The sequence below is a fragment of the Falco biarmicus genome, chromosome 3 (genome assembly GCF_023638135.1).
Source record: "Falco biarmicus isolate bFalBia1 chromosome 3, bFalBia1.pri, whole genome shotgun sequence".
In the NCBI taxonomy this organism is placed as follows: Eukaryota; Metazoa; Chordata; class Aves; order Falconiformes; family Falconidae; genus Falco; species Falco biarmicus.
Window position 1 is genome coordinate 101,395,105 of NC_079290.1, and position 13,301 is coordinate 101,408,405.

A 13,301-nucleotide genomic window follows, 5' to 3' on the forward strand; every position below is an offset into this window, starting at 1 on the left:
CTCGGCATCGCTGCGCCCCTTCAGCCCAGCTGGGGCTGGGGCTGGGGCTGGTTTACACTCCCGTGCTCCCAGCACCTTGCTCTGTGCCTCGGCCACCGCTGCTTGCCACCCCTCAGCCACCCGGCTGGAGCCACTGCAAGTGCCGGGCAGCAGGAGAAGGCGGCAGGGCAGCCGAGGGGGCACGGGGTGCTGGTGCCAGTGTGATGCGGGGTGCAGGACACAGGGTGCCAGTGGGATGTGGCGGAGCCCATGAAGGGAGTGTTCACGCGTCGGGTCGCTTGAGCTGCAAGGGCAGAGTCTACAGCCAGAACCGATTCCCCAGACGTTACCTTACCGGTGCCCTACACCCAGCACCCGTACGACCCACCAAGTACTTCTGACACCGCCTTTCCCACCACAGTGGCCGAGCCCCCTCCTGCCGCCGCCGCCTGGCACGACCCCGCCATGGCCACGGCTGCGGTGGGCACCCGGGGGGCGGCGCCCCGGACCAGCGCGCCCCCCGGCCCCGGCGGTGCGGCAGCCGCAGGGACCCCGCTCCCGCAGCGGGGGGCCCGAGGGGCGGGGGGCCCGAGGGGCGGGGGGCCCGAGGGGCGGGGGGCCCGAGGGGCGGGGGGCCCGAGGGGCGGGGGGCCCGGCCCCGCTCGGCGCAGGGCGCTCAGTGCGCAGGCACGGAGCGGGAGCGCGCGGCGCCCCGGGCCGTACCTCATACGTGGTGTCTGGGGCCGGCGCGGCGCGGCGATGGGCGCGGGGCGGGAGGGCCGCAGCTAGCGCCGCCGCGGCTGCTCGACCGGCGGAGGGGAGCGGCGGGAGCGGCAGGTAACGCCGCCGCCTCGGGCGCACTGGCGGCGCGGGGAGCCGGGGGGAAGCGCCTGGGACCGTCGGTGCGCTCGGAGGGGCGCGGAGGTTCCCGCGGGGGGTGGCGGCGGGGGGGGGCACAGCGGCGCGCCCCGGGGGGAGGCCGCTGCCGCGCGCTGCGGGAGCCCGGGCCGTGCTCTGGCCTCGGGGCTGCCGGGCTGGGGGCGGGGGGATCGTCCCCTTCGCTGGGGAAAGGGGCGCTGGAAAGCGCGTCCTGCCCGGCGGGCGGGGTGGCCCGCTCCGGCCTGGCCATCGCCCGCCTGCGGGGCCGCCACCTGGCGGGCGGGGAGGCCGCGCTGCAGCCCCCCCCGGCCTTGCCCCCCGCCCCGGGGAAGGCCCTGCGCACAGCCGGCGGGGGGCAGAGGCGCCCCGAGAGCAGCCCGGCACCCCGGAGGGCCCCGGGGGCAGTAGCTTGAGGGCCCCGGGGGCAGCCCCCGTCCCGCTGCGCGGGGTCCCGGCCGCGGGGTGCCTGGCCGTGGCGGTGGGGCCGGCAGGGAGCCGAGGCATCCGGAGCCCAGCGCAGCGCTGCCGCCGGAGCCGGGTTATTGATTCCAGGATTCACGCTCCCACAGGGCTCTTGCTTCTGTGGGCAGGGGCTGCAAACACGCGCCTCCGAAGGGAAGGGTCGGGGCGTGTGAGCGCGGAGAAGGGAGCGGGGGACCCGCCGGCGCCACCCGCCGTGCCTGTGCCGCACGCTGGCGGCTGGGCGCGGCGGCGGAGCACTGGCATGGCCTTACTTGCTTTGTCCTGCCTTTCAGGGGCCAAATATGTCCGACCCTTCAGTATGAAAGCAAAATAGTTGAAAAAAAAATGATTGGGTGATTTTTCTTGGAGTTTGCTCATCTTTTAATCTGCCTGTTCACCAATCCAGTCACATCTCCCCGGATCAGTGGAGAATAGTAAAGCTCAAAGTAAACAGGACGGCTTTTGCCATGGAAACAAAAGTTGCTAGGGGATGGATTGCTACTACGCAGTGGTGTGCTCCGAAGCTGTGATCATACATCCCACGTGTTCCTAGGCACCTCGGGTTTAGGCACTGAAAAACTTTTAATGATTAAACTGCTTCCTGCGGCCTGGATGCATGTTCTAAGCTTGTGTGTAACACTGATTTGGGCAGCAGTGATTCTCTTTTTAGCAAAAGTTTCCCAACATTTCAGCATTTAGTTTCTCGGCCATGAAGGTGAGACATGCAAATGCGCAACACTCAGGAGATCATAGCTACTGCAGGATTTATTCATCCAATGTAAACTGATGCTGTGACACACGTTTCCTTATTTATGGAGAGCCGTTTTCTCCCACCCTACTCTGACTGTTCCAGTTCCTCTGCCCCAACTGTTAAGTAGCAAGAAAAACATGATGTTTACATTGTAGCTGAGAATAGAGACCATCTTAGGCCAAATTACCAGGCTGCTTCAATGAGTCATGTAGGGCTGGGAAGCCTTCTCTTTTCTCTAAGGAATGAGATAGCAAAAGACAGGGCATTACTTAGAAGTGGAAGAGTCTGAGCATAAAGAAAATGTTCAGTAGGACTAATATTAGGCAGTGCTTGAAAAGAATTAATGATGCTGGCAGTTTCTTTTTTTTTTTTTTTTTTTCTTCCATTTTAAAAGGTCATGCTACCTGATGCTATTGCAACTCTTTCAAGGAAAAGAACATTCTTGTGTTTTCTATTCCACCTCCCAGCTGTTATTTATCATTTGCTCATATGCCTGACCAAACCCACCTATTAGCATTTTAGACTGCTAAAGAAAAAGAGTCTGCATGTAATGTAAGTGATTCAGGCTGTGTGGTTCTTACAGGCAGTTCTTCATCAAGCTGTTAGAAACGCTACACTCTCATTTCTCTCTCTTGACTAAACCTACTGACAGTGCAGTGAATGCAAGACAGTGTTTATACGGCTTTCTGTCACGTTACGTTGAGTTTCCTTAAATTCATTGCAATAAATACAGTTGTTGGTTCAGCAATCTGCTTCACCTGCTTTCTGAATTCTGGAGAAGCCAGAGCAACTCAGATTCTCTCCTGGGTGGCAGATGGAGTGATGCAAGTGAGCTTTGGCAAACCACATTATCTGGTCATGTTAGATCTGGTCCTTCCTTTTGTTGACCTTAGGGAGTCACTTACACCTGGGGAAAACACCTCTCTCTCTGCTCATTATGCGATGCTGAATATGCTTACCTGAATGACTTAAGTTGTTCAAGGAGGTTTTTTAACTTACTTAATTTAATTTATAATTTACTTAAGGAGGTAGGGTTGATGTGAGAATAAAGATCTAAGTATGGACCCAAGAGAATGAGTCTCCGCAGAGCTTTTGTTAGCCTCCATACTTTTTTTCTCTTTCTGATGTGGGAGATAAAGCACCTGCTTACTCATAACCAGAAGGTATGTTGAGGGATATAGACAGAAACTGTCCCGAACCTTGAGGTATAGGCTGTGTGATCCTGCGCGTGAGAGCTGGGGCACCTGCGGTAAACTACACCATTGCTTCATCCTCTGCTTTCACCCTAAGGTATTTTTATGACATGGACAGAACTCTGATTTGATGAGAACTATTCAGTGCTTGTCCTGTGAAAGAGGGTAGCTAGCTGTTGAAGAAACGGTGGCAGTGAGGAAAGAGGACTACTTTTCCTCTCTTTTCAAGTAGGGAATAAAGAGCAGAAGGAGGGACTCTCAAGGGAAACAAAAAGAGCTCTTTGCAAAAGAGCAAACAGGCTCCAAAAGTAGAATAACTTCCAACATTCCCCCACAAGAGTTCAGATTATATACATGTATCCATACTACTTTTTTTTTTTTTTGTACCTCTAAGTGTTCAGAGATTCATAGCATTTTAAAAGAGCACAACAGATTTTTTTCAATATATTAACTGTAGTGGGGAAACATCAGTATTAGCAACATACAACTTGACAGGAGGTGGCCCAGGTGCCAGGCTCTCTCTGCTCACAGGGTGAGCAGCTGGCGCTGCCCAGGAGTTTCCTGCTGTCTCAAGGTCTCTGTCTACCCTGCCTGTTTTTCTGCTTTGCCTGGGAAGGCCAGCACCTTGAGCACTCTGGAGGGCACTGATGCTGTACCATCACCAGAGAGCAGGCTCATCCGCAGAGTCAGAGAGCACTTCTCTGATTTCCTAACACTTTACTGTGGCTGAGGCAGAAAAGGGAAACCTGCAGGGGATGCAAAAGCAGTTCTGGGTTCAAAGAAGGAGCTCCTGCCAGAAGCTGTGCCTGCTGCCACCCCTGCTGTTCGGCAAAGCTCAGCCACCGGCACTGTGCCCTCCTCGCCTGACGGGAGCTCTGGCCCTTGCTAGGGCCCCCAGCATCCGTCATGACTGCTGAGAGCCTTGAAACCTCATCACGAGTTACAGAGGGAGATTTGCAATTATAAGATGCTGAGATCATGAAATACTGAACTAAATACATATTAGATATAGAAAATAAATAAAAACCAAGATTACTGGGGTTTATAAAGAAGAAAAAGCAAGCCCCTCTTTATCCCTGAGCCAAGAACACAAGCATATTCCAAAAGGCTGGAAGATCACTGTTACACCAGCAGCGATTTTGGAGCCAACCGAAAACTTCATTCAGGCTGTTGCCATTCCCCATCGATACTTTCTGGCTTCTGCTTTGTTTAAATGCAGTGGCATTTGTTTTTCTTGCATACTCTGGTATTTTGCTCCCAGCAAGATCACCCAGTCCTGAAGGGCAAAGGACTGGTAGAGCTGCAAAACTGGGAGGTTCTAGCTGCCATGAGCATGTCAAACCTCTCTTCCTTCCCTCTAAGTAAAATTACTGTGGCAATCAGATGAACTGCTTGAAGCTGATACAAATTGAGCTGTGACATTCAGATGCACATACTGATTAACAGTTCCCTTTGGACTAAGGCTTTTTGAACTTCTTTAAAGAGAAGTCAGTCAGCTTAAGTAGCATTGACCTGTTGCTCAAGGTGTTTTAGGGTCTAACGTTGCTTCAATGAATTTGGTAGCGTCACGTCTGTGCAAGCAAGTTCAGGCCTGGGACCTGCATAGTTAAATACAAATACTGTGCATTAGGAGAACTTCCATGAAATAGAAAGAAAGAGTAGGGAGCATTGGTGGTAGTTTTCATAGCAGGCAAAATTCTGGTTTTATTAAAGTCAGCAGGAACCTGGGCATTGATTTCTCCAAGGGAGAAGTGGTTGGCCACAAGTTTAGTATTTCCATTTCACTCTCCTCAGTGAGAGACTGGTGCTGTTATGGCATTCCATCTTTTTTGGTTTTAATTATCCATATTTAAGTTATAGGATATATATGACATATGTCTCATATATATGACAGGATATATACAGTTTCAATCAGTCTAGTACTACCTTGCCTCTGTTCCTTATGGCTATCAATATGGTTATATCAATGCTTAGTCCTGCACTTCAAAAGCTTCAGCAAAAACATTAAAAAATACACCTAGGACAGCAGTTTTGGAAGTTCCTGAGGTTGCAAACTGGTTGACTGATAGAAACAGTCTGGATGAGAGGCAGCATGAGCCCTTGAGGGATGCTGGCTTTTGTTACCTGATATATTCTGCTTTTTCCAATCTCCACGGAAACGCAGTAGCATGTTAGTGTGAAAGATGGGGAGACGGCACCCTGCATATGGGAGGGAATGTTCCCAGTAGCAACTTCAGGCTGGGCTGTGCCAAGATGCTGAGTGCCTTGGGTTCGCTCAAGCTGAGTCACCGCATGCAACTCTGTCAGGCTCGTTTGTTGGTTTGGAAAAAAGTGAAGGAAAGGTCTCTCCTGGGCTGCTTTTTTTCGTGTCATCTGGAGAGTCTGTAGCCAGCTTTTCTCTCCCACCACATTAATAATGATCTCCTTTGTGTGAAACCTTTCATTGCAGGTGGGAAGGATGAGCTCCTATGCTGACATCTGTGGGTCCAAGCATGCACAGGGCAGCACCGAGGGAGGGTACCAACGCTATGGAGTTCGGTCCTACCTGCATCAGTTTTATGAGGACTGCACAGCTTCAATTTGGGAGTATGAGGATGATTTTCAGATCCAGAGATCGCCTAGCAGGTGGAGCTCTGCATTCTGGAAGGTACTGCCTCTTGCTGTTTACTAGAGAGGGAGAAACTCCCATTTCAGGACTTTCACATGTAACTAATGGGTTTAGGTCTCAATCCAGAAAGGCCTTCTGTTGCTCAGTTTTCCTTGAGATGACTCAATAACCATCTGTCTGAAAGCAGGGTGCTCTTACTGAAATACAGGAGCTTCCAAGGGCATTCTGGGGTCTTTGGATCCTATAGTTTCTCTGTCACAAAGAGCCATGTCACTGAACCATCAAAGTCTTGCGCAGGAAACCCCACCCATAGCTTCAAAGTAGCTTACCTCTGCCCTGCACCCACAGTAGTCCTGCCAGATTACTGGGAACAGGAGTGGTAGGTTAACAGCAGTAACCCCAGGACTGTGTGACCTAGGGATCAGGAAACCCACAAGGTCCGCATTAAGGCCAGAGAACCTGACAGAACTGGAGAAGACCACAGGCTGGAAGGGGCCTGTGAGACCATCTAATCCAGCCTCTGCTTTGATGGTAGGGCTGATCTGTGTGAACCAAAGTGTGCTCTCACACTTGAAAGGTGCTAGAAATATTCTGTGACCTGTTCCCAGCAATGGTAACTTCTTCTAATCCCTGTAAAGGAACAGCATTTTGTGGAGTAAAAGCAAGGGGTGGATATGACAGACCCTGTGCAGGGACTGAACTGCTGGTGCTCACCACCACCTAAAGCTAAAGCAATAATCAGTCACAGGGCACTGAGGTCAAACTGCAGTCCTCTGTCGTGGGGCCTTCGGACACAAAATGCTATTTCAATGTGTAGATGCATATTCCATTGTTTCAGAAATGTCGGTTCTGAATTATATAAATATGAATTGTAAAAAGACAGTTTCTCTGCATATTCTAGTTCTAGCAGGGCCACATATGACCTAAATAAAAAAAAAAAAGTATCAGCCCTCTCCTAAAAGAGAGAACTGTCCCTGCGAGACAATGAAAGCTAAACGCCTCCTAGGGCCACTTACCAACTGAAAACTGGAAAGGCATATTAATTGGGGGGTTTGTTTCTTTCTTTGTTTTCCAGGTCGGACTCATCTCTGGGACGGCTTTTATGCTGATAGGTTTAACGGTTCTTGTAGTGGGTTTTCTTGTGCCACCGAAAATCGAAGCCCTTGGGAAAGATGATTTTGTTGTGGTGGATACCCGTGCTGTTCAGTTTAATGGGTCCCTTGATATATGCAAGCTGGCAGGAGCAATCTTGTTTTGTGTTGGAGGGTCCACCATGGCAGCATGTCTGCTGATGTCTGCTTTTGCCAAAAGTTACTCCAAAGAAGAAAAGTACCTCCAGCAAAGATTTAAAGAGAGAATAGCTGATATAAAAGCCCATGCAAACCCAGTCACAAAAGCGCCAGCACCAGGAGAATCAAAGATACCTGTTACTTTGTCCAAAGTTCAAAATGTCCAACCTTTATCTGAAACCTGACCCTTATCCTTAGGTTTTGTTTCTCACTTGTAGATCACTTTAACTGGAAAATACCAGCCGTTGTTGGCGTACGTGCTAGTCAATTACAACATCGAGTGCTCTGCTATACAAACACACAGCTGATGAGGAAGCTGCTCCGATACAAATTTAGGATTGGGAAAAGGGAAAGTATGTGATTAGACCTGTGACCAATATATTCAGTGTATTCAAACATTTTAATCAGTGTTGAACCAGTAAGTCCTTGCAACAATGATTAGGTGTTTAGCTTATCAGATTGCATCCCTGGAAAACATAGGGTGCGTTTATGACAGCTGTACCAGGACCACCCTACATCCCACTGTTTAAAGTTTAGATTAGTTGGCTTTTTGTTTAATTTTCTTCTTGCCTTCAAAATATTGTTTAGTTTCACTTTTACAGCCTGGTTCTGCTGTCTGGGAAGCCAAGATTCTGCCCTTGTAATTTGCATTTGTCCTCCTGTCATGTGCTGTGGTCTGTATCAAAGTAATACTGCACAGGTGAGACATACATGACAGTGAGTGCCCTTAATCCAGTCCTGGCACAGGTCACTTCCCAGCGATGTTAGTTTCTGGGAAAAGCAAGTTATACTTGGTCCCGAGTTACAATTAACCTGTGTAGAACTGCCACTTTTGTCTTAGTCATTGCCATATTAACAAAAAATACAAAATAAAGATAAGGAATTCATCTGGGAGGAGGAACGTCATACTTGTGTATCTTTGGTTTGATATTGTTTTTCTTTCATTATATTGCATTATGTTTGTAGCTCATACAAAATGTTTTGGTTTTGGCTGGGTACAGATTACTAAGTGTGGTTTGACGTGCCCAGGACCCGTATTCTGTCAGGACATTAATGCCATGTTAGATGACCTTAACATACTTATCTAAAGACATTTTGAAATGCTGTTTATATTTTTATAGAGGATAGAAAAAGTTATGCTTAACCAGATACATTTGTGTAAATGCTTACCTGAAGACTTGTCCTTTCATGGAAGACCCTTAATTATTTTCCCACCCAGGGCAATTATTTCACTGTCTTAATCTATGGATTTAAATTAAAATGTATAAAGAAAGACGTGACATTTGTACTCTCTGACAATATGTGCCACCTTATAGTTCTGTCTATTTTTTGAATGGATTGAATAAAATTCTAGGCGTGAGCCAACCATGGATTTTGTGAAAAGTCTATTTCTAGTCAAGCAGGCTTATCTATACATGTAATATTTCAGTTTGAAAGGAAAATGGGCAGTTGAAACTCACTGGTCTTTTAATGCAGCCTGTTTTTGTAGCTCCCATAGGTGGGGAAGTCACTTTGGTGCTGAATCAAATAGATTCCAGCACACTAACAACAGGCACATATCAACAGCTGTGCTCCTTCCCTCACTGATAAGACATTTTGTTGTCTGTGACTTGGTTCATACTGCCACAACTTAAATAAACCAGAACATACACATTTGGAAGTTTCAGCTGAATCCACAATAATTATCGTAGCTGGCAAGAACATCAGGCGTAAAATTTTCTTCTGCAAAGGAAGTGCCTATCTTAGCAATGCAATTGCAGCATCCAAACATCAGCGCTGGAAAGGTGGACAGTCAAGAGCTCATTGCATGCCCGCGATTACAGAGCATGAAATGAAGCAGGTTTTGGTGTGTGTGATGGTTCACTGGCACCCAGATATATATTAGAAGTGCAAAAGCACGTTGCACCCAGTGCTTAAAAAAAAGATTGTAATCTTAGGGGAGGAGCACACAACGCAGGAAAAGAAGAGGAAAAGAAGAGGAGCTGTGTCTTATTTATAAAGAAAACCAGCAAGAACAGGGGTGATGGGTAGAGATTACTCACAGGGCACGTGGCAGGACTGGGACATGGGAGCTAACCTTTCGTTAGTTATTCCACCTGGAGAGGGTCCTCAGCGCTTTCTTTTCAGGTTGGGAGGAATTTTATTTACTGCCATTAGCTTTCACTGCTGTCAGGCTATCGGCATGTGGGCAGCAGAGAGTCAAGCTCTCCTGACCTTTTCGATGGAGAGTTTTAATTAAAAAATTGTGCATGGAGGAAATAAGACATTTTAAGTTTTACAGTGAAGTTCACCAAAGGAGATGAGAGCGAGGGTTCTTGTAGCGATTACCAAGTCCCTTCTCTCCACATACCTTTTGTGAACGCCGTACTAGAAGTTTGACTGGAATTCCAGCTGGAAAAGCACACAGAGGTCAGGCTTGTTTACCTGAAGTAGCTATACAGGTGTACAGTTCTCCTTAAAACACACCTCACGTGGGACACACATGCAAATAAGAGTTGCTAAATTTTTGTCCAGAGGACAGCTGACCCCAGCACCAGGTGCTTGGTCACGTTGCGCATCACTCCTGCAGAACTGAACGTGCTTTGACAGTATGAGAGAGGATGAGTCATGCATGGCATTACCCAGGTGTCAGGGAAAAAGAAAAACCCTCAAGGATCTTACTGAAGCTTGCTGGGCTCAGAAATGCATTTGGGATTTATCAGCAGCAGCAAAGCCGGTAACGCTGTCACGGCTAGCGTTGCCACACACATTTCATCTCATTAAACCCGTGTTGCAGTTGCTTAGAGCTTTTCCAGAATTGAGACCTCGGGAGGCTGCAATCCTTCACAGCAGAGAATCAGTGCCACACAGGGCTTTTGTAGAAATACTAAGCAGAAAATTACTCTGTTACTATTAAGAAGCCACATACTGGAAAGGTTATGACATGCCAGAAACATTCTCAAGATCCATCTCCTTGTAATGTTTTAACACCTCTGTCCTTCGGTGCAGGAACTGAAGCAGCAGCAGCAGAGATGGGTTTTTTGCTGCCTTCATGGAAAACGCCTAGGGTATGGCCTCCAGCTGGAGAGCAGTGAGGGGCAGCCAAGCTCCTAGGGAACTTCCCAGTGAGGCTGGGGGTGCTCTGTCCCTGCACATACTGTTTGCCCACCATATATCATTTTCCCTTTTCCCATCTTCACCAAATTGCAGCACAGGCTCCACAGCGGCACTGCCTGGGGCTTCCCCTCCCAGCACTGGCTGCCATCGCCTTTCCAAAGGGCACTTTAATGGACACCCTAATGCAAATAAAATATGGCTTAAGCAGCCGAGCTCTTCTTTTTCCAACCCTCTGTCCTCCTAGGTGAAGAAGCTTCTTTCAGTTTCTCCACGGTACCTGATTTCTTGTTCCTCTCCTAGCCTCATTTGGCTTAAAATTACAATACAACCCCTCTTAGCCCAACACCGTTTTCTCTGCAGTTGTGGTGAAAGAAGTCACATTTTTCAGTCTGAGTAGTAATCACTGACTTCATTTTCATTAATACATGTTCTCCTGAAGCTTAGGTCTGCTTCCCCTACCGCACTGCGCAGAAAATGCTTTTCTCTTCAGCATCTGTTCTCTCCTCCCCGCTCCCGGCTGCCTTGAGCCCTTCATTCCCCATTTGTCCCCAGTGCACAGGGAACCGCAAGCGAAGGCAGAGACACGGAAACGTCCCCTCCTCCCGGGCTGCCTGTAGGCAGATTTAATTCCAGCCTCTACTACAGCCCCAGCCTGCCGCTTCCAAGTACAAGATTATTTTTTTTTAAATCATGTGCAAGCACAAGCAAACCGCCCTCCATGAGAGTGGTGACAGCAGAGGGGAGGCACTGCGGCACCCCCAGCAGCGACCAGCAGAGAGGGGCTTGGGTGGGGGGAGCAGCAGCAGAACCTGCGCACCGGGGAGGCTGTTAGCCCTCGAGGGCGTGAAATCCAAGGGAGACAGCAAAAGACTGCAAGGACCTTCGTTGGAGGCACTTTACCAGCAGCTTTCCATCGAAGGGCTAATAGAAAAATTTTGGTTAAATAAAGGAATTAGCGCTTCGGCTCCCTCCGTGCTGACCATCCCCCTGCCATCACGCAGCAGGCTGCCCTCAGCTCCACACGTCAGCGCAGCGAGACAGCGTGATGCTCCCCGAGCAGCCTTTGGGGGCACAGCCTTGCTCCCTCCTCATCCTGCCGCTCCCACAGCGGAGAGAGCAGCATCCCTAGGGAGCATTCCCTTCCAGCCGGCGCTGGGGGTTAATGCCCACACACCTCCTACAGAAACAACAGCTCAGTTCGGCCAGGTCACCCCCATGGCACACTTTGCCCCTGAGGAACATCGTTGCAAATGGGGAGACCCCTGTAGTCTCCTCCTATTTCCAATATCTATTTCCTTCTGGAGCCATCTCATCTCTGGGCAAACAATCCATCCACACCCCGATTTTTTTTCAGCTCTTATCTGGTCGCGTGGGGGATCACACTGGGCACCTCTCCTGCGTCACTTCGCCTGTGTACGTGGAGTGGGGCAAAGCTCAGTTCTGCTGTCGGATAATTTACGGAGGGATTGGTATGAAAATAATCTCTGTGGATTAACGGTAGGTCAGGCAAATACTTCTAACAGCCCTGCCGATGGAAGAGACAGCATCAAGTAACTTCTTTTATTGTTTTGTCTAATCATTTGCAGCTGTTTTTCAAAAGCCCACTTATTCCACAACTTGCCATTCATGGGCTTTTGCAAATAGATCATTTTTAAACACTGCTCACAAAGGCACCCCCAGGCTGAGGCTGAGAGGATGCATCTGTGAGAGAACTTTCTGGAATATCCTCATTTCCCTGTGCCTGCTCTACCTAATGACTTGAGCACCTGCTGCCCTTTCTCTCCCCGTCTCCTTCAGGAACGTGGAGCCCTGACGTTTCCTTCCCAAGCCTCCGTGCCTATTTTCGGGAGGGCAGCAGGGATGAGAGAGGCAAGAGGGACCCCTGCCCGAGGCGCCTCGAGGGATGCAAAATATGCCTCCCACCCAGGGAGGGAGGACTGCAGCACAGGCAGGAGGGGGATGGATGAGGCGAGAAGGTGAGTGGGAAGGAATCCCCAGGGTGAAACGCAGCATTTCAAGCATCAGTACCGGCCATCTGTCATTGAACGTTAGAAGAGACGGTCAGTGGAAATTGAAAGTACAGAAAAACTGGCTGTGGGTCTAAAACCTGTGGCCAGAACAACACAAATAGTGGCTAAAATCTTTATGGAAGCAGACATTTAAAAAAAACCAACAAACCAACAGAAATCAACTTTTAGCATCAGTATTCTGTCCACCAGAGATGGCTAGACAAGCACAAGGACCTTATTGTTGGTCCAGTGCATTGTCTCCAGTGAGAGGATGCATTTTTTCCTATATTATACTACGATGATGAAATATTTTCCGATAGCTGTTGCTCAGGCTGGGTTCAGCTCTCAGCTGACCCCTTGCAGAGGCATTTCTCTTGAAACTGGAGCGAGTGTGTGCCAAGACAAACCCCCTCACTCCGAAGGCTGCCGAGCACTGCCACTGCCTCCGAGGAGCGTGCACCCGAGCCCCCTGCTCCTCGCCACCCCCAGGCTGGCCGGCTCCCGGGCTCGCTGCAGCCACAGCCAGGGGGGCTCACCAGCGCCTGCCCTTGCAACACCGCGGGGACCGAGCTGATGGGCCAGGCACTCCACCGCGGCAAAGCAGGGGCCACCACTGAGACCCAGGACAGCCACAGGAGCCAGTGCCAGCTTCTTTTAGCTCTCTGCCATAGCTCAGCTTTGAGGGCAGGGGCAGCTCCAGCATTTTTCAAACCCATGAACTTCCTCCACATGCCCCGAGCGGAGGTCTCTGATTTCCCAGCATCAGACACCACCATCTCCTGGGGCACTTGTGACTTGGGCTGTGGTAGGAGCTGGGGCCCTTGGGACAAACACCCATTGAGAGATGACTGTGATAGATACCAGAAGTTTAATGTATAACCTTAGCATAATTATTAGATTGTAATTGAGAAGTCCTTGCATTAGTATAATTATTAAGATTGTGATCGAGAAAACCTGGTATTGTATGGACAAGATTTATGATCTATCTTGAAAGGAACTTCTAGGATGAAAGGAAAGAAGTGATTGAACCTCATG

The 13,301-nt window shown here is 49.5% G+C and overlaps 1 protein-coding gene across 1 annotated transcript; it reads left to right on the forward strand.

The window, feature by feature from the left end:
- The first annotated feature begins 623 nt into the window (after positions 1-623).
- On the forward strand, positions 624-8,533 carry NRSN1 (neurensin 1). The gene is made up of 3 exons (XM_056333325.1): positions 624-816; positions 5,714-5,911; positions 6,948-8,533. Exons 2-3 carry the CDS (start codon positions 5,723-5,725, stop codon positions 7,344-7,346), a joined length of 588 nt encoding a protein of 195 aa, XP_056189300.1. The 5' UTR covers positions 624-816; positions 5,714-5,722; the 3' UTR covers positions 7,347-8,533.
- Positions 8,534-13,301: the final 4,768 nt, after the last annotated feature.